Source organism: Rosa rugosa, chromosome 4 (genome assembly GCF_958449725.1).
Source record: "Rosa rugosa chromosome 4, drRosRugo1.1, whole genome shotgun sequence".
Taxonomy (NCBI): Eukaryota; Viridiplantae; Streptophyta; class Magnoliopsida; order Rosales; family Rosaceae; genus Rosa; species Rosa rugosa.
Window position 1 is genome coordinate 57,905,762 of NC_084823.1, and position 27,342 is coordinate 57,933,103.

The following is a 27,342-nucleotide window of genomic DNA, read 5'->3' on the forward strand; positions in this document are numbered from 1 at the left end:
GGGTTTTCTATATCAGACTATTGTTTGTAACTAGGAGTTCAAAAGACGAGGCCTTTTCTCCAGTTCCAAAATTAGATATGCTAGCTGGATGTTGAAGTGCATTGTGTTGTCTGTATGCTATTTATATACACTGGATGTTGAAGCTCATATATGTCTTATTGCAGAGAAACAACACTGAAAAGTCATCCTCAGGTCTTGGCCAGCCTAATTTGCTACCACCATTCCGATCTGTAGGTTCAAGAGCTCCCAAGGATAAGGTCACTACAGCAATGAGCACTTTACAGAAATACTATGGTCTAAAACCTCCAAATCGGAGGGGCCTCAACTGAAGGCATGGAGATGGCTGTTTACAGAAGTAGAAGTTCAGGAAGACTTCGATGATGGCTTGTTGTCAAAGGCCTCACCATTTTCTGATTCTCAATGTCACCATAACATGACTAGACGTTTTTCTGTTGGTCAATTGACTGAGAATGGTGCAATGGCTGATTATATGCACTTTGTAGACTCCATGGATGGAGAGGGTGAGAAATCTGATGATAAGTCAGTCCGAAGGCGTCAGAAAACTGAAGTTGAAAATGGGAATGTCACACCAGAGAGGATGTTAAAAGGGGAAAAAAGTGGTGGGAGCAGTGGTTTCTCAGCCTCAACAGGAAAGGGTTTAGCCATGAGGCCGAAATCAGCAAGCCGAGCAGTGCTGCAATCTGAGTCAGATTCAGGATGGTTGAACTCTATCCCAGTGGGACTGGGAGAGTCTATCGTGACCACTGATGAAGTGACTGTTGTTCGCAAATCATCAAGCACACCAAGTTTAAAAGAGGAGGAAAATAACAGCACAGCATCAGTTTGGCCAACTTCAAGGTGGAGCTTGAAAACAGACTTGCAAGCTCTTTCAAATGCAGCATCTATTACCAGACCAATCTTTGATGGCTTGCCGAAACCAATAACTGGCCGCTGGAAAACTGCCCTTGATTAGAGGAATTTTCATTTGCACTTTCATATAATCAAGTTGCTTCTTTACTAAGAGTAAGATTCAATGGAATGGGCTGAAATTTCTCAGCTGCACATTTGGTCATAGTCATACTTCATATATATAGCTGCAGTGCAATTCAAACAGGAGAAAAATACCTGAGAGATTACAATAGAAGCAGAATTATACGGCAATAAGATTCTTGTTTCCAAATATTGGGTTAAATGCGGTATGTTAATAACATTCAAGTCTGAAGCCGTACCTGCTGCAACAGCTTAAGAAAAGCTGCAACAGAGCAGATAAGTGACGGGATTATTTATTTTATATACTATTTTTTTGTTCTCGGTTATGTGTTCCTTTGTATTGAAAGTGGAAATCCCCACATGGATAGGGAGTTGAAATTTAGGATGGCGATCTTATCGTATCTGTTATATAATTGGATCAAGAAAGGTGATGCTGTGCATTGCAGTACAATTGTATCATTCCTTGCTTATTGGCAATGTAGATTGATTTTTTATTTATGATACAATAGTCTTCCAGTTAATTCTTTCTGCGTTTATCATATGATAATGAAAGACCAAAGGAACAGGGCACTTGTTTTCAGCATTTTTGAATGGTATTGCTTGTTGATGGTGTGCATGTGTTGTTTGGTTGTAGTACTTATTCTATGTCAGATCAGGCTTGGCTGGCTAAATGGTTAAAATTGCCTCCTTGTTGTGTTGGTTTTGTAATACGAACAGGGTGTCTGTGATGCTACGAAACTCTGTGAGCTTTCAGAAAAGAGCACAGCGGCATGCAGGGTTTGCATCTAGTGTTCTCTGGCATCATAGCAATTGCATTTTGATTGATTGAGCTGAGAGCCTGAGACTAGGCAGTTATCTGGGGAAGAATTGTCTCCATATCCAGGCTTTTGTTTTATGAAGAATGCATGTTGATTTGGTGTTGGTAATTGAATGGCAATCACCAATGATTCAACCGAGCATATAACAAAGCTCACACTAGTTCCTTCCTGCATTGAATGGCCAATGCTATCATGTATTCTCAATTTGCTATGAACACTCCTCAGCTACGAAAACGATGAATCTAACCAAATGTATTCCCCTTTCGGGTGAAACTACAATGTTCAATCCATATTAAACATCAACAACATCCGAACCCAGAGCAGAGCAGAGCATAAAAAGAAAAACATCAACAATATTACATCAAGCAAGCATGGCACTAAAAACAATCACAAAATCAAGCACATCCAAAATGATCAATTGAATAGAAAGCTTGATGAGATGAGATCAGACGCTGCTGTGATTTTGAGAAGATGAGGGGGGATCGTCGTGGTCGTGGTCGTGGTGGTGATCGTCGTCATCATCGGTATCGTCTTCGTCAAAGGGCTTATCCTTGTGGAAGATGCAGCACTTTTTGGAGCTCTTCTTCTGCATAAACTCGTTGTCGACGGTTCCCTCCTTCCAGGTGACTTGCTTCTTCTTCCGATTCAGCCGCAAAACCAACGGCGAAGATGTGGATCCCGACGAAGATGACGACGACGCGTCCGGATTCTCAAGGGTGATCGTGGTCGTCACGCTCGTGCTCGCCGTCGGTGGAGCTCTGCCGCCGCCGCTCATGCTTGTTTCAATCCCTCACGGCTTGGCTTTTCTTCTTTTTATTGGGTCAGGTCAGGTCACGGGGCTTTTGCTCGATTTCCCTTTCTGTTTCTTTTTCCATTTCATCCAAACTTCCTTTGACCTCCTTCTTAACCACTTACCAAATTTCCTACCTTTTTTATTTATTTATTTATATATATATATATATATATATATATATATATATATACACATATTTGTGGCAGATCTCAAACTTTTCTTCAGTTACAATTTTTCGTCATATGTGATTCTTTTCTTTGGTGCAAGTTAATTGAGTTATCTAGCTTATTGACACTTTTGATATTATCCACATATTTATTTAATAATAAATAAATAAATTGCACAATAATTAGCCAACATTAAGTCCCATAGTGGCAAGTCCTTGTGGCTATTTCACTCGAAATCACAAGGGATTATTGATGTAGGCCATGGCTAAATAGGAAATATGTTTAGTTATCGTTTATCCATCGAATATTATAAAATTGTCTGTATTAGTATTCGTAACTGAAAAATGCTTGTTTGGTTAGAGCGGATAAACCTTTTTAACTCGTAAATTGTATATAGGGAATTAGGGATGATGTCTTTGTAACCTCTATATGGATAAAAATTCAAGACCTTAACTCAAGCGGCTAAACCAAATAATTACGATATCATTTCCTTTTTAACTTTTGGAATAGACTATTCCATCAACCAAATAGACTATACCGTAAATAATTATGGTAGCATTTTCCTTCTAACTTACAGACTACTATTCCACCAACCAAACTCAATCAATATCAAGAATACCTAAAATCTTTTCAAAAAGAAAAAGGAAAAAAAGGAGAGAGTAAGTAATAGAGCAGGCCACCAGTTCCACTAAATAGAAGTACTGAAGACTCAAAGTTAGGCAGCAAATGGCCCATATCAGGGTCGAAAATCTCCTCTGACTAGTCTTACTATCTAACTATTTATGGGTGAGACTGTGAGCCCTGTTTGAGCAAATCTCATTCATAGTGATAGTGTTGTGTGTGATTGAGTGTTAGTGTAAACATGGAGATACCTCGACTATTTTCTCAATGCATAAATAAACCCCACAGTTCAAATTGATTTCCTCTCGGTCTCCAATACCAACCAAACATGTCGGGAAACCAATTTTTGAGCACGTCGACGGCAGAACAAACACTACGAAAACCACCGCCGCCAAGCCATCATCTTCAGCTCTGAAACAAATCCTCCTCAGCAACCTCTCATTCATCACTGCCTATTTCATCGAGTGATATATATATATATCTAAAACCGAGTTAATGTCATTTTATATTTTCAAATGTATTAAAGAGGTGGCTAATTCTAGCGATAATGTTTAAAATTATTCGATCATAACACCCCTCTAAATTAATTTTTTTTCATTTCTTTTCCTTATATATATATATATATATATATATATATATATATATATATATATTTTGTCCGATCTTGTTCTTTTCTCTTTCTTTTTTTTGAAATAAGGGGTTCTTTTTTTTTTCGAAATAAGGGGTTCTTTTCTTTTATATTGATAAATGTTAATTTCCAATTGTTTATTTTTTAAATCTTTTTGGTTTGAAGCTGGCTTCACTTTGTTTATCACGGTATTAGAACCGCCACTGGCCCACGAACTTATATGAAGAAAGGCCACAACTTGAGTGAAGGCCCAGCCCAGTAGCCGAAAACCTATCTACAAAAGTGATCGTCTCAGACTCGTACAGCCAATTCAGAAATGAGAGAATAGGGACTAGGGCAAATCGTTCAATTCAATTTGCTCGAATCGGTGGTCCTGGATCCGATGGCGATCGACTCGGTAGAGGGAGGTTCGGTCCGGCGGACAAGTTGGTAGCTCGATTCGTCGATCGCCGTCGCGTTTCTTGACCCCGATATTCTAGGGTTCTTGAGACGGAGCAGGTAAAAATTTCTTCACGCAAAATTCCTCGTCTCCTTCAATATTTTACTTGATTTTTTTTCAGTTTGTCTGATTGCTCTAATGCTGTGTTCTAAACTCTGGTTATTTATTGAATGCACGTCTACTTGTTTTCCTGATCTTTCAATGTGTTATTACAAAAAGGGAAAAATTCACCAACGGTGTCTGGACACTTAGGGGACTTTCAGAATGATACCTGAACTTACAAAGTTATCAATGTGATACCCGGACTCATTTTTTCGTATCAACATCGTACCTATGACCAATTTCCGTAACGGCTCCGTGACGGAAATTGTCCGTAGGTATCACATTGATACGAAAAAATGAGTCCAGGTATCACATTGATAACTTTGTAAGTTCAGGTATCATTCTGAAAGTCCCTAGGTGTCCAGACACCGTTGATGAATTTTTCCCTATTTTGCACGTGCGATGCACGTGAGTCACTTAATGAAGACAAAAGGACCGATTTACCCTCAAATTCTTTCTTTCTTTTCTTTTCTTTTTTTCTTTATTCTTCTTTCTTTCTTTCTTTCTTTCTTAAAGATACAGCACTTAGGAAAGCCCCACTATGGTGCTTCTGTCTCTCAACCACATAACACTTAGGAAAGCCCAAGTCATTGCAAATTCGAGCCATTTCCATCTCCTTTTTCTTAGTTTCCATAATAAACATCACGTCAGGGTTACGGGCTTCTAGTAGATTGCTTAACGCATGGAACTTGTGCAGGTCCCCCAATCCCCGCACTTTCTAACTCAAGGTGATCATTTTTTGAGATGGGCCCTAGCACTGGATCCCATCATGGTTTTCTTAAAATGTGACACCTTGCTTTTAGATTGAGCCAAATAAGCAACCTTCGAGCTTCTAGTACCTCCCACAGGGAAGCCCCTTCGCTTCTCCACCGATTTCAAGCTAGTTCCATCCCCTTTTTTCCCCCTTTTTGCACCTTTTTTACCTTTAAAACCCCATCAACTGACTTGAATTCTCTTTACCCTCAATCCTCGACGGCCCCAACCTAACATCCAAGAGGTCTGGCCTAATACCATCATATAACCGACATCCCTTCTGACCCAATAGATGGGCCAAAAATACTAATTATTTCTTTCCCTTTCGAACCAGAATCTCCCCCTCTAATCCTGCCTAATTTGAAATTCCCCCTCTAATCCTGCCTAATTATTTCTTTCTTAATGTATGCAAGACCGGCTTGGATACGACCAGCCTAGCAAGGTCGTCGATTGACTAATCAAGAAAGCCAAGGCCGCAATCAACGAGCTTGACTAGCTGCCACCGTGGAACCCAAACTAAATTTATGTTCATACAACATTTTCTCCGACGATGCTGATATCCGCCGCGCAGGACACGCAGAACGTGAGCCTCAATTTCTCGATGGTGGAGGCTCCGAGTTCTTTGTCTACTAATCGGCGAGGCACAATGGTGGGTAGCAGCGGAGTGGCGAAGCTGGTGAATAAGAACAGCTCAAATTTTCTGCAGATGAGGATGGTGTGGAGGCCGAAGTTGTTAATCTTTGTCTACCTAAAATTGCCTCTGATCGAAGTTGGGCTAAACCGATGAAGTTGCAGGTGAGGATGGTGTGGAGGTGGTGTTGCATGTCGGGAACGAAGGAGAGGATGGAGGGGTGGGATTGGAGCTGTGATTTGAGAGTGGAGGGTTGGCGGAGTCTGAGTTTCTGATCAATGGTGTATAAAAGGGGGTCGGAGGAGAGAACGAGATTAGGTGATGGACAAGTCATTGGCGGCGGCGGCGGGGACGAACTCGGAGTGAGCGGTGAAGCCTCAATGCACAATTTCAATTTGCTATAGGATTTGAAGTTGGGGGAACCAGAAACATCTGTGGTGCATGAAGGTGGGTTGAGACGCAGCGGCGGTGTTTGATCGGCGATCAGCGGTGAGAATCGGATGAGCAAGATGATTTGAATCTTGATGATTCAAATCAGGGGAAGAAGAAACCAAAAAAGAAGAAGAAGAAAGAAAGAAAGAAGAATAAAGAAAAAAAGAAAAGAAAAGAAAGAAAGAATTTGAGGGTAAATCGGTCCTTTTGTCTTCATTAAGTGACTCACGTGCATCGCACGTGCAAAATAGGGAAAAATTCACCAACGGTGTCTAGACACCTAGGGACTTTCAGAATGATACCTGAACTTACAAAGTTATCAATGTGATACCTGGACTCATTTTTTCGTATCAATGTGATACTTAAGGCCAATTTCCGTAACGGCTCCGTGACGGAAATTGGCTGTAGGTATCACATTGATACGAAAAAATGAGTCCAGGTATCACATTGATAACTTTGTAAGTTCAGGTATCATTCTGAAAGTCCCCTAAGTGTCCAGACACCGTTGGTGAATTTTTCCCTTACAAAAATTGGCCATAAGTGTTTATGTTTGTATACTATTTTTGTTTTGATAAGACCTCTTCAATGATAAAATTAATCATTATTAGGGCTGTTCAGTGTAGTCATCTTTGTGATCTTGAAATACGATAGGATAGGATAGGGAACCCAGATTTGAGGCATTAACTCTACTCCCTCTGTTTTGCAAAAAGGAGGGGTGGTCATTGTTCTTGATAATTTTTCCCCATTGCCAGAAAAATATATCAGTGGGGCACCCCAAGACATGGTGTGGGGTCAGAAACTGAAGATGGAGAGGTGAGGGGTGTGGTCTGAAATCGAGAGAAAAACCTCCATCCAAAGAAACAGGGGAGTCACTGTAAGTAAATTTTGGAGGCGACTATGTTAAATAACGCCACAGTTTTCACTCAAATACCTGAAAAATCGAGCACGGACAAGGGGACACATGGGCTCCCACGTATGCCCCTAACCACAATATGTGAAATGGTCTCTAGTAACATTATGCGAAGCAGTATATATGAAAAATTTACATTTACTTTTCTACTTGTTTAACTTGGTAGATAATGCGATCTCTGAAATATATTTATTGTTGAGTGCTGCATTTGGTAGGATATTATTAAGCATTACACCGGCAATATTAAATTTTTTGACTATACCACTCACTTTGAATGAAACTAGAAACCAGGTAGGATAAACGGGTTTTCTTTGTCGATCAAGTTTGGTTATATAATGCATTATATTCACTTGGTTGGTCCCAAAACTACTATTCCAAGCTCTTCGTCCTTTTATGGATAAGGCCTATTCCTTAAACAATACGTCCATGTGTAACTTTGTCTCCAACTATAATGGTTTAGTTAACAATCCTTTGTCAATAATTTTCTTTTGAAACGTCTATTAGTTTATGGTCAATCAATTGGCTCTGACTTGTCTTATCTGTTCTGCACAACTTTCTGTTAACACTGTTTGATATCCAAGACTTGCTGTTTGTCCTATAGACTGTAGTGTTACATGGTTTTTCTTTGTTGATCAAGTCGGGTTGTTTGATGCATTTTCTTCACTTGGTTCGTCTTAAAACTAATATTCCAAAGCTGTTTTGTGTTCTTCATTCCTTGTATGGATAAGGCCTATACGTAGAAATTAGTCTGTTTAAAAGGAAATTACTGACAAAGGATTCTTGACTAAGCCATTATAGATAAACAAATTAACTGACATGATTTTTATTAGTTTATGACCAATCATTTGAATCTGACTTGTCTTATGTGTTCTGCATCAACTTTCCATCAACACGGTTTGATATCCAAGACTTGCTGTTTTTCCTATAGAATGCAGTGTTTTCTGTTCTCTTCTTTTTCTGCTTATTCATTTCAGGATATGGCTGGATAATGATTATAATTATGATTGTGTTGTGTTACATGGTTGAGACTGCCTGACTACCCTTTACATATCGATCTTTTTTCTAGGATACCATTACTTTGCTGTCCAGCTGTGGGGGTTTCTACTTTCTCGTTTGAAGTATGCACTTGTTGAGCTAAAGTTCTATACTATTCCTCGTATAATATGAACATGACATCCAGTTACTTATGATCAAAAGGCCCGTTGGATTTTTGACATGTTGCCCAGTCAACCAGCCACAGTGATACAGTGGTTTGTGTACTTGGGAAGTCTCCTGAGGTCTACTGGTACACATCAATATTTTGGGCATATGCTTAACCAAGTGTTCTGACGAGAGACCCAAGCCACACTGCGCCGCTTTGTTTGCATTGGGACATTGGCAAGATTTCAGGTATTGTCTGTCCTTATTGTTTGGTTTGCATCTTTACTTGTCTGTATACTTCTATTTCTGGGAAACTTTATAGATATTGTTTCTTCTATAGTTCTATGTCTCTTCTGTTACTGTTTGGATTATATATCTGTTATATGGCCTAATGGCGCTTAATTATTGATAATTGGAACTAAGTATTCATACGGATTGTTCTGAACTTGATAGTTTAAATTTGTGGATGCTGCAGATCAACAAGGCTAGTTGGATGTTGATGATGATCAAAGTGAGGACAAAGGGTGAAAAACTGTAGAGGGGACCTCCAGGAGGTTGAGGAAAATGGCAAAGCAATGGGACCTTCGAACTTGGATGCAGTGCTGCAAACTACTGGTCAATGGTTTTTCAGGGATTTTTTTAAATTTTTTTATTCACTTTATCACTGTTTTTAGGAATGTGACTGTAAACCAGCAAATCTTATACGATGATCCAACGGTCAGATTTTCACGGATCGCCTTTTGGAATCGTCTTTTCACAATTATTCAATGATCCAACGGTCATATTTTCACGGATCGCCTTTTGGAATCGTTTTTTCACAATTATACGATGATCCAACGGTCAGATCCTCACGGATCGCCCTTAAGATCATCCTCTCAAAATTATATGAAGATCCAACGGTCGGATCCCCACTGATCGCCTTTTGAATCATCTTTTCACAATTTACGATGATCCAACGGTCAGATCCTCACGGATCGCCCTTAGGATCATCCTCTCAAAATTATACGATGATCCAACGGTCGGATCCTGATAGATCGCCCTTTGAACCAACTTTTCACAATTATACGATGATTCAACGGTCAGATTCTCATCCGAGACCACACAAAGTCATCGGAACACCTGTATAGGTTTTCTGTTTTTTTTTTTTTTTAGAATAAGAAAATTATAAAAATGCCTCATATGTTGGTTGAAAAATAATAGTTCTCAATTAAAAAAAAAATTTGGGTGTGGTCTACAATTTTATATGGGTATTTGGGTAAAATTTGGGTACCCACGGGTATACCCATAACCCACCCATTTTTATACGGGTATTTCGTAATTACCCATACCCATACCCATACCCATAAACTATGGGTATTACCCATTAAAAGATACCCAAAAGGAATAATTACCCGCGGGTACCCGTACCCATGGGTTTTAATGCCATCCCTAATTGTAAACCAGTATCCCTTAACCAAAAAGAGTGAGAAAAGAAAAGGAAAAAGGAAAAAAAGAAAATAGGTAGGGGGTTTAAAAATTGGGATCGTTGTTTTGGGCCGCTAAAACATCAATTGGGCCGATTCATATCACAGTGGGGCGCTGTGGTCAGATTAAAACATTAAATGCACTTGGTCAGGTGAAATGGGCTAGTCGTTTTAAGGCTTCGAAAATCAACTGGGCCTTCTGTTGGGCCGCATTAAATGTGAGTTCGCCCTTCAATATCAAGGGAAAAGGGGCCGCAAGCTTGTCGAATGAATCAACAAATGCGCCGCAACCTGGTCGGGTAAAGCATTTAATGCGCCGCCACCTGGGGGGTCAACTGAAATTGTGGCCACTTCAAACGTGAGTTGGGCCTTCATGTCAGGAAGCATTAAAGGCGCCGACACCTGGGTCGGGAAGCATTTAATGCGCCGACACCTGGATCGGGTCAAGCTTTTATTGCGCCGAAACCTGGTCGTTTCAAACATTTAATGCGCCGCCATATTGTCGGTCAACGTAAATTGGGCCTCTTATTGGGCCACTTCAAAATAAATTGGGCCTTCTATTGGGCCGCTTCAAACGTGAGTTGGGCCTTCATGTTATAAAGCATTAAATGTGCGGACACCTGGTCCAGTCAAGCATTTAATGTACCGCCACCTGGTCGGATCAAACATTTAATGCGCCGCCACCTGAACGGTCAACGTGAATTGGGCCTCGTTTTGGGCCGTTTCAACATGAATTGGGCCATATATTAGGCTGCTTCAACGTGGATTGGGCCGCATCAAACATGAGTTGGGCCTTCAGGTGATGACGCAAGTAATCGGCCGACAACATGTCAGGTGAAGCATTTAATGCGCCGACATCTTGTTGATTCAAGCATTTAATGCCTCGACACCTCAGTCAAGCATTAAATGCACCTACACCTGGTCGGGTCAACTTAAATTGGGCCTTTATTGGGCTGCTTAAACATGATTGGGCCTTTCATTGGGCCTCTTCAACAAGAATTGGGCCGCATCAAACATTAGTTGGGCCCTCATGCCAAAAAGCATTAAATGCGCCGCAAACTTGTCGGATCAAACATTTAATGCTCCGACACCTGGTCGGGCCTCGCATTTAATGGTCTGCCGAATTGGGTTTTTTATTGGGCCGCTTCAACTTAAGTTGGGCCTTCTTTTGGACCTTCAACATAAATTGAACCTTTTATTCAGCCGTTTCAAACACTTAATGCGCGCGCTGCCATTTTCATTGATTTGGACTTATCTTTTTGCAACTTCAAGATAAATTGAGCCTTTATTGGCCTCCTCAAAAGAGTTGAGCCTACCGTTTGAGGTTTAAAACAAATCTCGGGCTTTCAGTGAGGCCTTGTTAACAATTTTATTGGGCTACATTTTTTTATTTTAAACAATTTCTGGCATGATATGGTGTTTTTTGTACCAATTTCTTGTTTTTTCTCAGCCAAATATTCAACAAATTTCAAGAATTGCTCTGTGGACCAATTTTATTCTCAATGGACGAATATAAGGGCTTTTACACATTTTCTCAAAGGCTTTGCCACAAAATAAAAAAATGCTTTCACAAATGTATCTTAAGCTATGACAGAGATTGCAAGTCTTTGGATAAAAAAGTTGACAAGACAATTGCAAGCAACTTGGAATATACTTGAATTTAAATAGTAACAAACAAGACAACATCCCTAGAGGCATACACCAAGACAAGACAAGTAAATACTATCTTTTTCACTCTAAAATAAAACAGTATCAATTGGGAAAAGAAACTTAGTAGAATTGATCATAAACGCATTACTAACAGTTTAACAGCCAAAAGGAAAATTACAGACAAGGGAATGCACTCATTAAATAATTATACTTGACAAACATACCCACAAATCAAAGTTCTTGTCCTTGTTATTTCTTTAATGCACCTGAGTATTTGTTTATAAATAATAGAAATATTTCATATTAATCATCTCAAGTAAATTGCTAACCCAAACGGCAAACCAATGCCAAAGGCAGTAAAGGTCTCTGTAACTTATGGTTAATCATTACCTTTATTAATCCTCAAATGAGCCTTGAGGGTAAACTATGTTATGTTATACTTCAACCACTCGTCAATTTCCTGATCACCTAGCAAACAAGAGATGAAAAACTTTGAAAAATGATATAGATAAAAAAGTTGACAAAATATAAAATGATAGTCTTCAAATGTTTTGATCACCATAGGGCCAAACTGATACCCAACTAACGACCATCACATTGTTGAACAGAAACAGATATTTTGTTCCCTTTACTGTATTTATGAGGAAAGATTTGTTTAAGTATGCAATGCTTATATGAAAAACTATGGCGAATGATAAACATATAACTTTCTCTTACCTGATTCTTATCACAACATACTGGTCCTGCTTTCAGCCTACTTGCAGGAAGGATCCATAAGTTCAAATCTACCAAATACAATGTTCTGTAAGTCAGAATGGACATCTATATTTGTGGAGCAAAGTAGAAGAAAGCAATATTATTTTTAGCCAGAACCCCTCACTCCCCTGTTACTTAAAATACGTACATAAGTAAATAAACAGACATGATTTTGAAAGAAGAGATAAGAAAAAGAAAAAGAAGGAAAAAAAGAAGAAGATGGAGCTGAAGAAACTGAAAAAAGAGACAACCAAAAGAAAATCATTTTAGGCAGCTAACAGCCCATCCTGTGCTACCTCCTGCAATTTAATTGCAACTCCAAAGGCTCGAACATCATGGCCACAGTGGAAAACAACTGTACGGCCCACATACAATAGGTAAATAGATAAAACAACATTGTAACTCATCTACATCTCAGAAATCAAATTATCCACATCTCTTATCATTTCAAAGACTCAGTAATAACATGGCTGTCAAAATAACACACAGGTAAAAAGAGAAAAAGATGGAACTCATCTACCTACTCATGCAAGGTAACTGCATCTATCAATTTGCTACAAGAGGGTATCTAAGCACATGTTTGAATAGTATACATTATACATCGCAACCGATGAACATCAACAAACAAACTCATAAGTTTCCAGCCGCCTAGAGCAAATAAGGCACTCATCTACCTTGCATCTACCAAATTTCTACTAAGAAATTCCACTCTACAATTTCAGTCTGAGAAAATAACCAAGTGGGAACATTAAACATCAGAAACAATTAACATCAACAAACACACTCACAAGTTTTTAGCAGTCAGTGACCGTAAATATAAGCATAAAATACACAACCACAGATTCATCATTGCTTATTGTAAGTTGAACACATGAAGGTATGAAGGAAGCACCGATCCTACCCAAATCACCGATCTTCGATGTTTTCTTGTGACAACTCCCCGGTTATGGGCATCTAGCTCCGGTAAGACCATTACACGAAACCCTAACCTGCAATCACCAATCACAATTAAATTAAACACTTAACGAGATTCTTAAAAACTAACGTAAAATTAAAACCCTAACTCGGACTGATCCTCCAAAGCCAAAGAGAGAGGTTTACCACATCGTTCGTGCTCCGTAGCAATGAACTCCCAATCGGCATCACTCATATCGATTGAATCGAAGGCCGGAGCGGTATCGCGAACCTGAAACGGCACGCCGTATTGGAGATCCGGAGGGCAATGCTCCGTCTTCTCGAATCGAAAAGACGACGAGGCAAGGGCCGGCGATTAGCAGTCATGTGGCTCTCGTCCATGAGATGGAGACGGAGACGATCGCTTCCGTCGTCGATGGTGATGTTGGGGCGAAACCCTAGAAATGAGTTTTTCTTTTTCTTTTTCTTTTTTGAGAAGTAGAAATGAGTTTGAGAAGTAGAGCGTGAGCGAATCGACTGAGATCCTCGGAATTTGGCGAAACCTTTGAATGAAAATGTGGAATTACCGATTTACCCCAAACAAGGATTAGTTTCATTCTTTCTTTTCGAAAATAAAAAGGCACATAAACTTTAGGTTCATTTTCACGTTAATCGTCCACTTTTTTATTCTTAAAAATATTAGTTATAGATTTAAGCTAACCAGCTAAGGCAAATAAAATGATTATTTCTAACCCGATATTTTAATTTAGAGATTTGGTTAATTTTCAAATAAATTTAGAAACTACGAATAAAAGATATTCGTATGGAATTTGAACCGAGTTAAGTTGGGAAAAAAGTTTAGCTCTTTCAGTCAAAATAAGTATTTGTTATTTATACAGAGGAAGCAAACTTCAGGCTTTGAGTTGTGTTCGAGCCAGCCCGAATCGGCCAATTTCTTAATGGGTTTGGGCTCAGGACAACTCATATACTCAAACATTAGGCCTAACCCCGCCCACAACCAATCTCACAACATGCCGGGCCCATAGGTGGATCGTGTCGTGCTTGTTTTGTGTTGAAAATTAAAATTAGTAGAGGCCAATATTATAAATATAAGTTGCGACTCGTATACCACTGGGTTCCACTCTCAAAGTCTCAAGTCTCAACTGTGTTTAATCCTTCACAAACCAAAACTAATTCCTACACTATTGATCTTCTTTTTTTTGGTAAACAAAATAGATAAATAAGTGACAAATGCTCATTATTTACAAACCAGTCGACTTTGTCATTATTAACTTTGTAAAACTTTTAGCAAAAATGTCTGAAGGGGAATCCAAATTCATTCTCAAATATATATTATCTTTATATGTAAATTTCTTGTTTACACTCAAATACAAGTTTGTTGTTTATAAATATATATTATCTTTATATTATAAAGGAAAAAAATTATATTTGAGAAATGGGCCGGATCACGGGCCGCAATATGTTGTGCTCAGGCTGTGTTGGGTCGAACCAATGGGCTCATATTCATCAACCCAGCCTGACCAATTACAATAATGTGCTCGGGTCATGTCGGGCTCTAACAGGCTACGGCCAGGCCAAGATGCTTTTAAACGTGTCGGGCTCATGCCATGCTCAGGCCTAGCGACTCGTTTTGTCACCCTCTAATATGTTATTTGCAACAAGAAAAACTTCATTTTAAGACCATATGAGACACTTACAGACCTACATAGAGACAAGTGAGGGTTGCTGTCCTCAGTGCATCTTTCTTTCTCTTTTTCTTGTAATAGCCCAAGTTCTATGTAAGATCTAATGTTTTCACCCTCACTTTCAACCACTATTTAGTTCATATAAGCATTCCTCCCTCATATGAACAAATACCTGAGTCCGCCATTGATACGAGACAATGAAGGAGAGATTTCAACATCTTAGAGACATCTATTAGGTATATTTATGAAACTTAAGTATATATAAAGCGACTATGTTTATTTTCTTAGTAGAGGTCCTATGTTATATCTCTTCCTTTCATGTGTCATGATTCTTTTAGTACATGGTTTTCACCTGTTTGTAAAACTGGAGATTTATGATGAAGAATAAACTATTACTGCTACAGTGGTAGACAAGATTGATCTCACTCTCATGAGAATGGATAGATGGAGATTTTCCTGACATTGAATAAGTGGGGCTGAAAGCATCTTCTTCGACATTGGGGAAGTTGACTTTCCCAATCAACATTTTAAGGGGAGTGAAATCCACAGTCCATGTTTTCTTTTTCGATAACTTAAATTTTGTCTTTACTAACTTAAATTTTGTGTTTTATGAAAATGTTGACTAAAGAATAAAAGAGGAAGTGTGAATTTCACTTCCCCATTTTAATTGCAATGTGAGCTACTTCAGCCAACCAGTCATCTTATGGCAATACATTGCCCAAAGAGCATTTAACCCAATGTAAGATCAGCAAAAAGCTAAATTATATGAATGTATATGGATCTCACATGGGAAAATAAGGACATTGATTATGTGTTTGTAAGAGTTTGGGCCACTCCATCCATTGCTAATTGGTTTTGGATGTGAATCCTATATTACGGCTCATGTGTGCATGTTTTGCGACCACACGAGTTCCACGTTACCTAATATCTGACATGTGAAAATGGAGACCTTGCATATGGGTTTATAAGGGTTTGAGACATCGGCAAATTTTCAAGCCATATACATGAAGTCATGAACAACTTATATTGGGTGATGAGAGTTTGGGACATTGGCGAAATTTCAAGCATAGGGTTTGAGACACTGGCGAATTTTCAAGCCATACACGTGAGCAACTTATATTGGGTGACGAGGGTTTGAGACACACCCCATGGTTTGGGACATTGGTGAATTTTCAAGCCATACACGTCTTATATTAAGTGACGTAGAGCACGTTGATGAGAGTTATATTGGGTGATGAGAGTTTGGGACATTGGCGAAATTTCAAGCATAGGGTTTGAGACACTGGCGAATTTTCAAGCCATACACGTGAGCAACTTATATTGGGTGACGAGGGTTTGAGACACACCCCATGGTTTGGGACATTGGTGAATTTTCAAGCCATACACGTCTTATATTAGGTGACGTAGAGCACGTTGAGAGTATGGATTCCACATGTGAAAATGACGAATTTTCTTTTCATGGTGAGACTGTAAACAAATATCAGGCCCATAGTAGTGAACCCCCTGTTAAAATAAAAGTAGTGAAGGCCCAAAGTTAGCCCATATCAGGGTTAAAAAAAAAATCTCCTCTGACTATCTAACACTATTCCTGGTGAGCCCTGCTTGACCTGGTGCATTGCGATAAGAACGAGATCCCCTGGCCTTCACAGTGTTCAGTGTGTGAGTCTGAACAAACAGCTAGTGTATTTTTCTCAATGCAAAATCCCAATCCCCTTTAAACCCCAAATTCGAAATTGATTTCCTCTGAGTCTCCCATACCATACCAACCAAACATGGTCGGGAAACCAATCTCCGAGCACGTCAACGGCGGAACAAACACTTCGAAAACCACCTCCCCCAAGCCGTTCTCGTCAGATCTCCTCAGCAACCTCTCATTCAAAACCCTAAAACTGAAAACGAAGCAGCAGGAGCTCCTGATCCGAGTCTCCATCCTCTGCTTAGTCTATGTCTTGGCATTCATCACTCGCCTTTTCAGCGTGCTTCGCTATGAGTCCATGATCCACGAGTTCGATCCCTATTTCAATTACCGCACAACCCTCTACTTGACCGAGAAAGGTTTCTACGAATTCTGGAACTGGTTCGATTCTGAGAGCTGGTACCCTTTGGGCCGGATCATCGGCGGCACTCTCTACCCGGGCCTCATGGTCACCGCCGCCCTCATCTACTGGGCTCTCCGCTTCCTCCGTTTCGCAGTCCACATTCGTGAAGTCTGCGTTTTAACTGCGCCATTTTTCGCCTCCAACACCACCATCGTTGCTTATTTGTTCGGAAAAGAGATTTGGGACACCGGCGCTGGCCTTGTTGCAGCTGCATTGATCGCCATTTGCCCCGGTTACATCTCCAGATCGGTGGCCGGGTCCTATGACAATGAGGGTGTGGCCATTTTCGCTCTGTTGTTGACATTTTACCTGTTTGTCAAGGCTGTAAACACAGGGTCGCTGGCTTGGTCCTTGGCCTCGGCCTTCGGCTACTTCTACATGGTTTCGGCTTGGGGAGGTTATGTGTTCATTATCAACTTGGTTCCTCTTTACGTTTTGGTGCTCTTGATTACCGGACGCTACTCCATGAGGTTGTATGTGGCTTATAATTGCATGTATATTGTGGGGATGTTGCTAGCTATGCAAATTCGGTTTGTTGGGTTTCAGCACGTGCAGTCTGGGGAGCATATGGCTGCCATGGGAGTTTTCTTCTTAATGCAGGTTTGCTTCTCTATGCATACGTTTGTTTCTCTCTAACTGTAAAATGCTTTTATCTAAATGTGTTGACCCAGTGATGAAACTATATGGCAATGCAATAAAGATCATACAGTTAATGGGAGATCATAGTATACTCTTGTATATTTCTAAGTGAATAGATTGCCACATTTTTATTCTTAATTCACCTCCATGGCACTTAAACTGTAGTCTATGTTTCTCTAATTGATGAACATTCATGAAAGCACTAAAACTGTTATTGTTTACCTGCAGTGTATCATAAGATAGAATTGCTACTAGGTTGCCATAGAGAATTGTTTAAATACAGAGTCAAATCGATCAGTTCATTTTCTGGTGCTAACTTGAACTTTTCTTGTGGTGGGCGGTGTTGGTAGGTATTTTATTTCCTTGACTGGGTTAAGCACCTGCTAAGTGACACAAAGATGTTCCAAGCCTTTCTAAGGATCACTGTGACCTGCGCAGTAGGTGTTGGTGCTGTTGCTCTGGGACTTGGCACTGCATCTGGGTATATCTCTCCATGGACAGGCCGGTTTTATTCTTTGCTTGATCCAACATATGCAAAGGATCACATTCCAATTATCGCATCTGTCTCTGAGCATCAGCCAACGGCGTGGTCATCTTTTATGTTTGATTTCCATATCTTACTCTTCCTCTTCCCTGCTGGTCTCTACTTTTGCTTCAAGCGATTGTCTGATGCGACGATATTTATAGTTATGTATGGCCTTACAAGCATGTATTTTGCTGGTGTCATGGTTCGGTTAATTCTTGTTGCCACACCTGCTGTTTGTCTCATTAGTGCCATTGCTGTCTCTGCGACTATAAAGAATTTGACACAGTTGGTAAGGGCGAAGGACAAGGTTCCCCAGACTGGTTCTACCAAAGGAGCCAGTAGTGCAAAGGGTTCTTCTAAGGTGAGATCTCTATTGATATGATACATGCATTCATATAAAATTTTCATCTCTTGCTGACCGGTGAATAGAAGCCGATAGTACTATTCCTCACATTTTTCTTGCAAACAGGGTTCAATTGATCAATCTCAGCCTTTTCAAAAAAATGGTGCTATTGCCTTACTTTTTGGTGCTTTTTACTTGCTTAGCAAGTATGCAACCCATTGTACCTGGGTCACATCTGAGGCATACTCGTCTCCATCAATTGTCCTGGCTGCAAGGGGTGCTCATGGGAACAGGGTCATTTTTGATGATTATCGTGAGGCATACTTTTGGCTTCGTCAGAATACTCCTCCGGATGCTAAAGTGATGTCATGGTGGGATTATGGCTACCAAATCACAGCAATGGGAAACAGAACTGTTATAGTTGACAATAACACCTGGAACAATACACACATTGCTACCGTTGGGCGTGCAATGTCATCTTATGAAGATGAGGCATATGATATAATGAGATCTCTTGACGTGGATTATGTTCTAGTTGTGTTTGGTGGTGTTACTGGTTATTCTTCTGATGATATTAACAAGTAAGTTCATTTGAACTTTTGAAATATCTCTGTTTCTCTGATAATACTTCTAGAAGCCTTTACTTGTTATGCTCGTATCGTTTGTGCTATCCCATCAATAATGGTGATCCATCTCCAGAGCCATTTTCTTTAATTTAATTGAAATCAAGATTCTTATCTGTTGTTATTTCGTTTTCGTTTATAGTAATACATTTTTTTTTTGGTGCTAGATTTCTGTGGATGGTGAGAATTGGGGGTGGAGTATTTCCTGTAATCAAGGAACCTGATTACCTTGTTAATGGAGAATATCGTGTTGACAAAGGTGCAGCTCCAAAAATGTTGAACTGTCTCATGTAAGTGTCATACAGCAGCTAAGATGTGTAAAGTTGGTTTTATGTGTGTGCATAAGTTTCTTAATACGGTTAATTCCGTTTATTCGTTAGTGGGACTACTCTACTCTGACTTTGTTTTAAGGTGTAATTATTGATGTACCTAGACTTATATAACATAAATTAAGTAGAGTTTCGTTTCTACTGGAACTACTGGTTCTGATGTGGGAGTTCTGGTGCTGTCACATTTACATTACTCTTGGATCACATTCATGTTGGCGACTTGTTATATTGATTGTTTCCATACTTAGTAGGAATTGGTATCATGTACAAGAATGACATATATTTCAATTTTGTTGGTGTTTAGGTACAAGCTGTCTTACTACAGATTTGGAGAGCTGACTACAGAGTATGGCAAACCTCCTGGGTAAGTTTCATCATTCATGTGGCTTGAATCTTCAGACACCCACCCACCCACCCACCCACACACACACACACAATTGTACTCATGCGATTCATAGAACGCACACAGGCCTTTGCAGATTTGGATCAATGTCTCGATTTATATACCATGTGTTTATTTTCTGGTCAAAGGACTTGGCTTTAATGAGCAACTAATGTTATGATTTCTGCTTGGAGAAGCCTTGTTTATTAGCCTATTTATTTATTTTGGCATGTTATTGTTTGCAAATGTTGCGTTAGATATTGTGCAGCCTTGATTAAAATGTATGAGTCGAACTACTGATCTTTGTTTGTCTGATTATACAGGTATGATCGTGCAAGGGGGGTTGAAATTGGAAATAAGGATGTCAAGCTCGAATACTTGGAAGAGGCATTCACAACATCCAATTGGATTGTTCGTATTTACAAGGTCAAACCACCTAATAATAGGTGGTAAGATAGAAGATGGAGGAGCAGGACAGTAATGATAGAAGATGGAGGATGAGAGAGCTTGAGACTTTAAATATAGTTTAGAGGTAGTGAAGCGAAACGTAATTTTCTTTAGAGTCGGTTGGTTTGTAGCACTTAAGGCCAAGTCTCTTACTTCCTCATTTGGAACCCCTACTTGGATGACCGTCTTTTTGCCTCACTGACTTGCAACGGTTTTTTTTTCATTATATGGTTGAGAGACAGAGAGATTATTCACAATGTAACATTTGAGCAGTTTAAATTTCGTATGCTTTTAATACCATTATCACTTTTCACTGCTTCAAAATGAAAATGTGGAATGAAAGAAGCAAAGAACATGTTTACAAAACCTGTGACCTCCTGTGTGTAAAAAGAAGGATGTAATAGTTTGATAGTTCACTATTAAAGTGCCGACAGCCTCTAAAAAGAGATAGCAGAATCATCACGCAGGGAAGAGAGGATCAATTACTACATAAAACTAAAAAAAAAAAACAGAAAAAAAAAAAGAAAAGAAAGAAAAAAATTGAGCAAAATGTGTAAGATACAAGTAAGATTAATCGGTATGGTTGTCTCCTTTAAGAAAAGGCAGTGGTTGCTTGTTCAACCCGAAAGCCCAAAAATGGGGAGCAATGTAATCAAAGCATCTTGAAAACCAAGGGCTTGGTTATGGCTACTCTCTCTCACGCTCTCCTCACCATTGCACCTTGCTCTTGCTTCTGTCGAACTGCTCGAAATCACAATGTCGTCTTCTTCTGCGTACAAGTCTGTCACTCCAGAATTGGCATTTCTAGGGTTTCCAGGATGACGAGAAAGGATGAGAATCTCACCGCTCTCTGGGCTCTGAATGCTGTCGACACCCACCACCACCACCACATTGTGGAGACTCCTCCAGCTCGCACCACCGTTGAAATCCCCGTCACCTGTTACCAGGTCTTCTGCTTATTTCTTCAGATTACTTGACTAGTGCCATGAAGGCATTTTGTATTTCTAATTCGCACAGCTTCATTCAACTGTTGAACTTGAACATAATCTGCCATCACTTAGGGTTATAATATCAAACTTGTCAGAGTTTGCAATTTGTGTATTGTTCACATGACTATGAAATTTTTCTCCAACATATCTGTATCATCTTTGCTTTCTTATACACTACACTGCATTTAAGTAACCGTGGAATAAACTTGCAGCTCATTGGTGTTCCTGATCGAGCCGAGAAAGATGAGGTTGTTAAATCAGTCATGGATTTGAAGAGTGCTGAAATTGAAGAAGGTTACACCATGGACGCTGTTGGATATCGCCAGGTAGGGGCTTCCAACTGTAAATGTGTGGCGTGTTGCTTCATTTTCAATATTATCTCTATTTTTATCTCTTTGATTTTCTTTCCAGGTTCTCTTAATGGATGTGAGAGATAAGCTTCTTTTTGAACCAGAATATGCTGGTAATATTAAGGAAAAGATCCCACCTAAGTCATCCTTACGAATTCCTTGGGCATGGTTGCCAGGTGCTCTTTGCCTCCTTCAAGAGGTACACCCTCATTTTTGTTCCATCTACTTGATTTAATACTCGGCCGAGTGTTCAGCTTTCAGCTTTTCATTATCTTGTTTTTATTCCCAAATAAATACTTCTAAGCACTAGTTACTGTAGTGTTCCCACAACTCATATTGGCAGCCTACTTGATTGTCAGTTCTTTTGTCAATACTTGCGTGAAATGTTTTCTTTGTATCCATACTGTTACACCACGTAGGGTGCCAGTATGAGAGTGGGAACCTTCCTACTTGATAGTCAGTTCTTTTGTCGAAACTGTAATTCACCGTAATTTTTTGTTTAATCAACACAAGAAAGAACTTTGGTTTTGGATATGCACATGATTATGCTACTGGATTCCTCCATTCTAGGTTGGGCAAGTTAAGCTTGTGCAAGACATTGGCCGCGTAGCTGTTCAGCATCCAGATGCTAAACCATATATTCATGATCTACTTCTTTCGATGGCATTAGCTGAGGTAAGGCATATAAGCCAAGAGGTCAGGATATTGTAACATTCGTTTAATCGCAGCACTGTTATGCCTCCTTTTCTTATCCTAGGTGCTTTCTTGAAGTGTGCAACTGCAAAGATGGGTTTTGAAAAGAACAAGGTATCCCAAGGATTTGAAGCTCTTGCTCGTGCTCAATGCCTTCTAAGGAGTAAAAAGTCTCTTGGGAAACTATCATTGTTGTCTCAGGTAATCCTCGCATCCTCTATGGGCTTTCTGTCAAATTTTATATGAATAATTATACGGCATATAATTGTAGAGCCTACTAGTAGGCATCTGGTCTGTTGCTCTGGAATGGGTGTGCCAGTCTAATTATTTGACCAAGTTTTAGTGCTGTGTTACAAAGTAGAGATCAGATATCTGGTTAAGAGATCAAATTTTAGTGGATCTCGAGTACATCATAAATTCCTATTCAGAAGAACCTGGTGGCTGATATTTCCAAAATATAACAAATTTGCTGTTAGACAGCATTTAACTTTATGCAATGCTCATATTTGTGCTCAAGTATATTGCCTTTTCTGCGGGTGTAAAGCTTATAGTTGATCATGTTTTACAGATAGAAGAGTCTTTGGAGGAGCTTGCACCGGCCTGCACTTTGGAATTGCTAGGCATGCCTCACTCACCAGAGAATGCTGAAAGAAGACGAGGAGCAATTGCAGCCTTGCGTGAACTGGTTAGACAAGGGCTTGGTGTGGAAACATCATGCCGAGTCCACGACTGGCCGTGCTTCCTGAGCCAAGCACTTAATAGACTAATGGCTTCAGAGATAGTTGATCTTCTTCCATGGGATGATTTAGCTATTACAAGGAAGAATAAGAAATCACTTGATTCGCAGAATCAAAGGGTTGTAATTGATTTCAATTGCTTCTACATGGTATTAATAGCTCATGTTGCCCTGGGGTTTTCAAGCAAGCAACAAGAATTGGTAGGTTCTTTCCGCTCCTAACTTACGAGGTTTTAAATTAATTTTTTGTTAGGAAGGTTCGCAAAATAGCATCTTTGAATTCCATTTCTTACTTTTGGGATCTGCAGATTGACAAAGCAAAAACTATATGCGAGTGTCTGATTGCATCAGAGGGTTGTGATCTAAAACTTGAGGAAGCTTTTTGCTTGTTTCTTCTTGGTCAGGTATATATTTTATGCTTTATCCTAATTTTTTATATTTTGCTGTTTCATTAAAATACTTCTGGACTATTGCAGAAACTATGATTTTTTCTTTTTTTTCTTTTGTCAATTGACTTTTCCCCTTCTGGTTCCTTATGAGTTTTTAATACTTGGTGATATCTTGGTTTCCAGGGTAATGAGGCTGCAGTTGTTGAAAAGCTTCAGAAGCTGGAATTAAATTCAAGTTCTGCTCCGCGGATGTCAATCACAGGGAAGGAAATTAAGAATAGTGATGGTGCAAAGCAATCATTGGTATATCTCTTAGTGTGTATTGGCATTATCATCTTAGCTGTCACTAGGAAAATTCATGTGGTTAACATCTTTAATCTGAAATGTAGTCATGGAGAGGTCCTGAGACCTTTGGAGTTTGCCCTCTATCATATAGGTTGAATGCTCACTTTGTTATATTACAGTTTATCATAGACTGAACATCAATATATATGCAGAAGTTTTTTGTTGTTGATTGAAGGATATGTGGAAGTAGCTCAGTCTACCTGGTTGTTAATTAGCTGGATGCTAGGGCCTTGGTTGTGGAAATAGCTCACTCTTGACTTTTGCTTACTGAATCTATCACCTAGTGGCACGTACGTCAATGGTCAGTAGAAGCACTAACTAGTAACCAGGAAAGTTCAAGTAATTTTTTTAGGCTGCACAGTAGGTCGTAGATGTTGTCATGAAACATCCAATGTGTTCTATGTTCTCGGCCCACTTTACACTCTACTTTTTTCACTACAAACTTTATGTTTGTTTTCAAGGTGAGTACTTTCTCATGTCGGACTGCCTGCTGAACTTGATCAGGAAATGTGGCTGAAGGATGCTGTCCTTGCTGTCTTTCCAGACTCACGCGATTGCCCTCCATCATTGGTGAGATTCACATGGATGGCTGATAAAGGATAATCACTTTATTTTACCAATGAGTTTATGCGTGTATTTGCTTGCAGGCTAACTATTTTGGTGGTGAAAAGAGGACTCCTGTTAGCAAGAAAAGTAAATTAGCTCCACAGACTTTGCCTATTTTAAGTCATAGACCAATGTCAACTACTCTTGTGTCAGAGCGGAGAGATTTCGATGACTCTCTTTCCCACATGAACTCTTCTCAACATCTTGGAACAGCTGTTAAACAGTTGGCTCCAACTGATCTGCAAAGCCCCTTGATATTGGGCAAGACTGGCGGTGGGAGCAGTGGTAATGCTGGATCTGTTCAAATGAAAAGGAATCTTGGCATGCGTCATGGTAAAGTTTGGGTAGGTTGGCTCACAAGAGGATTTCTGGTGGGAAGGATCACTTTTGTTGCTGTAGTTGGGTGCATTGTTTTTGTTACCTTAAAGTTAACGGGCATGAAAGGAAATGAGATCAGAAGTGCTTCTAAACGAGCCCACAGTAAACCAAATTTGCACACAAGTTCCGTTGCTTGGACAACAGATTCATCTGTAGATTTCCGTCTGGGCCCTGCTTATATCAAGGGCAATGGACTCGCTGGTGGACTTAAGAAGGTTTTGATGACTTTTATGAAGCAGGTAAGGAACTGTGCAGATACTGGAAATCCACCAGTTTCGCATCTGTTGTCTTCAACTTCTTTGTGCCGGAGACCAATGTCTGTTGAGGAAGCGGAAGATCTTGTCAAGCAATGGCAAGAAATTAAAGCTGAAGCTCTGGGGCCCAGCCATGAAATTCAGAGCCTCTCTGAAGTCCTTGACGAGTCAATGCTTCTTCAGGTACTATTGTTTTAATAAATTTATGTAATTGAATAGTCATCTGACCAAAATTTGATCTATGGATAGTATCACATGGCATACATGGGATGTGCAGCAGACATGTCATTGCAATAGTCCCTGCCATGCAGTGGCGTACTGATGTTACCACTAGATAGTATACTTGCTCCTGAATGCAAACCAGGATGCTAATTATGCTACATTTATTGTAGTTCTGCTTCATAGGAAAAGGGAATCTTTTGAGTTCAAAGTCTCAAATTCATTCAGTGCAATAATAGATGTTTGCATGAACCAGACACACTCGAGTTCCTGCTAGATTTCAAATTTGCACACCTCTTTACATTTTTGGGTAGTTACTTATGATGTGTATGGTTTGCAGTGGCAAGCTTTGGCTGATGCTGCAAAAGCAAGGTCTTGTCATTGGAAATTTGTTTTGCTACAATTGTCCGTCCTGCGAGCTGAAATTTTATCAGATGAGGTTGGAGAGACGGCAGAAATTGAGGCTCTGCTAGAGGAAGCAGCTGAACTTGTTAATGAGTCTGAACAAAAGAACCCAAGTTATTACAGGTAAATGAAACTTATGATGTGTTTTCAATGGATAATCTGGTATGTGTTTATATACTTTGTGTTGTGGGTCAATCATTCAATCTGGATTTCAGTTTGCAAGGCTCTAAGTTTAAATTTGCTTCTTTTTTTTTGGTTTTGGGGGGGGGGGGGGGGGGGTTGTCAGGTTTTACTTGTCCTTTTTTCTTTGCTCTTGTTCAACCAAATGTGAAACTGTTACTTCTCTTACAAAAAATGTACAATAAAATTGAAAATTATTATTTTTCATTGATTGCAGCACCTATAGAATTTGGTATGTTCTAAGAAGGCAAGAAGATGGTTCCTGGAGGTTCTGTGAAGGGGAGGTTCAAATACCATCATGACATTAGCCTCCTTGTTACTGAAAAACGTAACCAACCATGCTGAATAATGCTGTGCTAACTCTGGTTCCTTGCATATATAGTTTTTTTGTGTGGAGGGACAATGAATTAGAAGTGAGGATTTCAATTTAGGGAGGTTTTTAGCAGAATGACAAAGGGTTTGGGTAGATAATTTTACATTATGATGTTGATAGTTTTCACTTCTATTGAGCTTTGACAGAATAGGCAAGGAATTCTACGTACTGGTTCCCTATTTGCTGTGGACTCGGGCTCTCTGACGAATTATTAGACGTATTCAAAGGCAATTGAAATGGAATTGTTTGGCATGTACCTAAGGAATCCATTTTAGAGTGAGTTGAAAGGATTTCTAGTTAGCCACAGGGCCACATTGTTAAAAAGAGACTAAGCATCAGATACAATGTATTTGAGATGACTAGATGCCATACATTTGAATGGAATGAAGTTAGTTGTTCTGGTTTGGGTCTTGAAGTATGAAGTGTAAAAAATAATAAAAATTGAAGTTCGTTAAACAAGCAAATGTGTTATCATGACATTGAGTCATTGACTAAAGCCCTCGATTCAACAATTTCTAATATAGATTATTCTGGTTTGTATTATTCACGGTGTCCATGGCATATGAGGTTAACGGTAGGCATGGTAAGTGAGGTTAATGGTGTCTGTGGCAAGTGATGCTACTGTGGGCACTGTAAGTTAGGCTAACAGTGGGCATGATAAGTGAGGTTAACAGTGCATGAAACGATGCTAACCGTGTCCATGCAAGCGATAAAAGCACATGACATATTGTGAGAACTGATCCGGATATTTTCTCTAAAAAGAAGAAAAGTTGCCTAGAATCATGATTTTCCACCCAAAATCGAGCACAAGGTTTTTTGGTCAAAACTGCACGTTCTTATTTTTACACCAAAATCATCCCACCTCTAAGTCATGATTTTTGAGTAATTTTAGAGCTGACGGAACTCAAAAATCTCAATTCAATATGTTTTTACGATTTTTCAAAGTCAAACAATCAACATAATCATTAAAAAAAAAAATTGAGATTTGTGTGATCCGTCACTTAGAGCTGGTGAGAATTCATAGGATGGGTAAAAAAAATAAGAAAAACGAATAAACCAAAAAGATTAAAGAAGAAAGAATAAAAGCCGGGCTCTCAGAATTTGGGTCAGCCCACGAAAATGAAGTAAATAATGGGGTAGGGCA

General features: G+C 39.5%; 3 protein-coding genes and 2 long non-coding RNA genes across 5 annotated transcripts; 3 read left to right on the forward strand and 2 right to left on the reverse strand.

Moving 5' to 3' along the window:
• Positions 1–2,034: 2,034 nt before the first annotated feature.
• LOC133743899 (protein phosphatase 1 regulatory subunit INH3) lies at positions 2,035–2,696 on the reverse strand. Its single transcript, XM_062171968.1, has one exon. It carries the CDS (start codon positions 2,581–2,583, stop codon positions 2,254–2,256), a length of 330 nt encoding a protein of 109 aa, XP_062027952.1. The 5' UTR covers positions 2,584–2,696; the 3' UTR covers positions 2,035–2,253.
• A 1,700-nt stretch (positions 2,697–4,396) lies between these two features.
• LOC133745308 (uncharacterized) lies at positions 4,397–9,120 on the forward strand. The gene is made up of 3 exons (XR_009863542.1): positions 4,397–4,515; positions 8,351–8,673; positions 8,900–9,120. It is a non-coding gene; the product is annotated as an uncharacterized LOC133745308 (long non-coding RNA).
• A 2,476-nt stretch (positions 9,121–11,596) lies between these two features.
• On the reverse strand, positions 11,597–13,719 carry LOC133745196 (uncharacterized). Its single transcript, XR_009863512.1, has 4 exons — positions 13,395–13,719; positions 13,195–13,282; positions 12,255–12,322; positions 11,597–12,005 (listed from the first exon to the last, which is right to left on the reverse strand). It is a non-coding gene; the product is annotated as an uncharacterized LOC133745196 (long non-coding RNA).
• A 2,758-nt stretch (positions 13,720–16,477) lies between these two features.
• LOC133707190 (dolichyl-diphosphooligosaccharide--protein glycosyltransferase subunit STT3B) lies at positions 16,478–20,581 on the forward strand. The gene is made up of 6 exons (XM_062132749.1): positions 16,478–17,592; positions 17,982–18,518; positions 18,627–19,081; positions 19,291–19,413; positions 19,757–19,816; positions 20,158–20,581. The coding sequence occupies exons 1-6, from the start codon at positions 16,666–16,668 to the stop codon at positions 20,285–20,287; spliced, it is 2,232 nt and encodes a 743-aa protein (XP_061988733.1). The 5' UTR covers positions 16,478–16,665; the 3' UTR covers positions 20,288–20,581.
• Positions 20,582–20,849: 268 nt separating this feature from the next.
• LOC133707189 (plastid division protein CDP1, chloroplastic) lies at positions 20,850–26,613 on the forward strand. Its single transcript, XM_062132748.1, has 12 exons — positions 20,850–21,228; positions 21,483–21,596; positions 21,682–21,819; positions 22,191–22,295; positions 22,392–22,514; positions 22,882–23,250; positions 23,358–23,453; positions 23,622–23,741; positions 24,288–24,353; positions 24,431–25,204; positions 25,581–25,768; positions 26,043–26,613. Exons 1-12 carry the CDS (start codon positions 20,965–20,967, stop codon positions 26,125–26,127), a joined length of 2,442 nt encoding a protein of 813 aa, XP_061988732.1. The 5' UTR covers positions 20,850–20,964; the 3' UTR covers positions 26,128–26,613.
• Positions 26,614–27,342: the final 729 nt, after the last annotated feature.

What these genes read in the sequence shown, in the direction of transcription:
- LOC133743899 (XM_062171968.1), bottom strand. Translation starts at nt 2,583, where the DNA reads ATGAGCGGCGGCGGCAGAGCTCCACCGACGGCGAGCACGAGCGTGACG.
- LOC133707190 (XM_062132749.1), top strand. Translation starts at nt 16,666, where the DNA reads ATGGTCGGGAAACCAATCTCCGAGCACGTCAACGGCGGAACAAACACT. An exon ending in GAGTTTTCTTCTTAATGCAG is followed by an intron (nt 17,593 to 17,981) that starts GTTTGCTTCTCT and finishes CGGTGTTGGTAG; the next exon opens with GTATTTTATTTCCTTGACTG. An exon ending in TCTTCTGATGATATTAACAA is followed by an intron (nt 19,082 to 19,290) that starts GTAAGTTCATTT and finishes TTTTGGTGCTAG; the next exon opens with ATTTCTGTGGATGGTGAGAA.
- LOC133707189 (XM_062132748.1), top strand. Translation starts at nt 20,965, where the DNA reads ATGGCTACTCTCTCTCACGCTCTCCTCACCATTGCACCTTGCTCTTGC. An exon ending in AACTATCATTGTTGTCTCAG is followed by an intron (nt 22,515 to 22,881) that starts GTAATCCTCGCA and finishes CATGTTTTACAG; the next exon opens with ATAGAAGAGTCTTTGGAGGA. An exon ending in GCTTGTTTCTTCTTGGTCAG is followed by an intron (nt 23,454 to 23,621) that starts GTATATATTTTA and finishes CTTGGTTTCCAG; the next exon opens with GGTAATGAGGCTGCAGTTGT.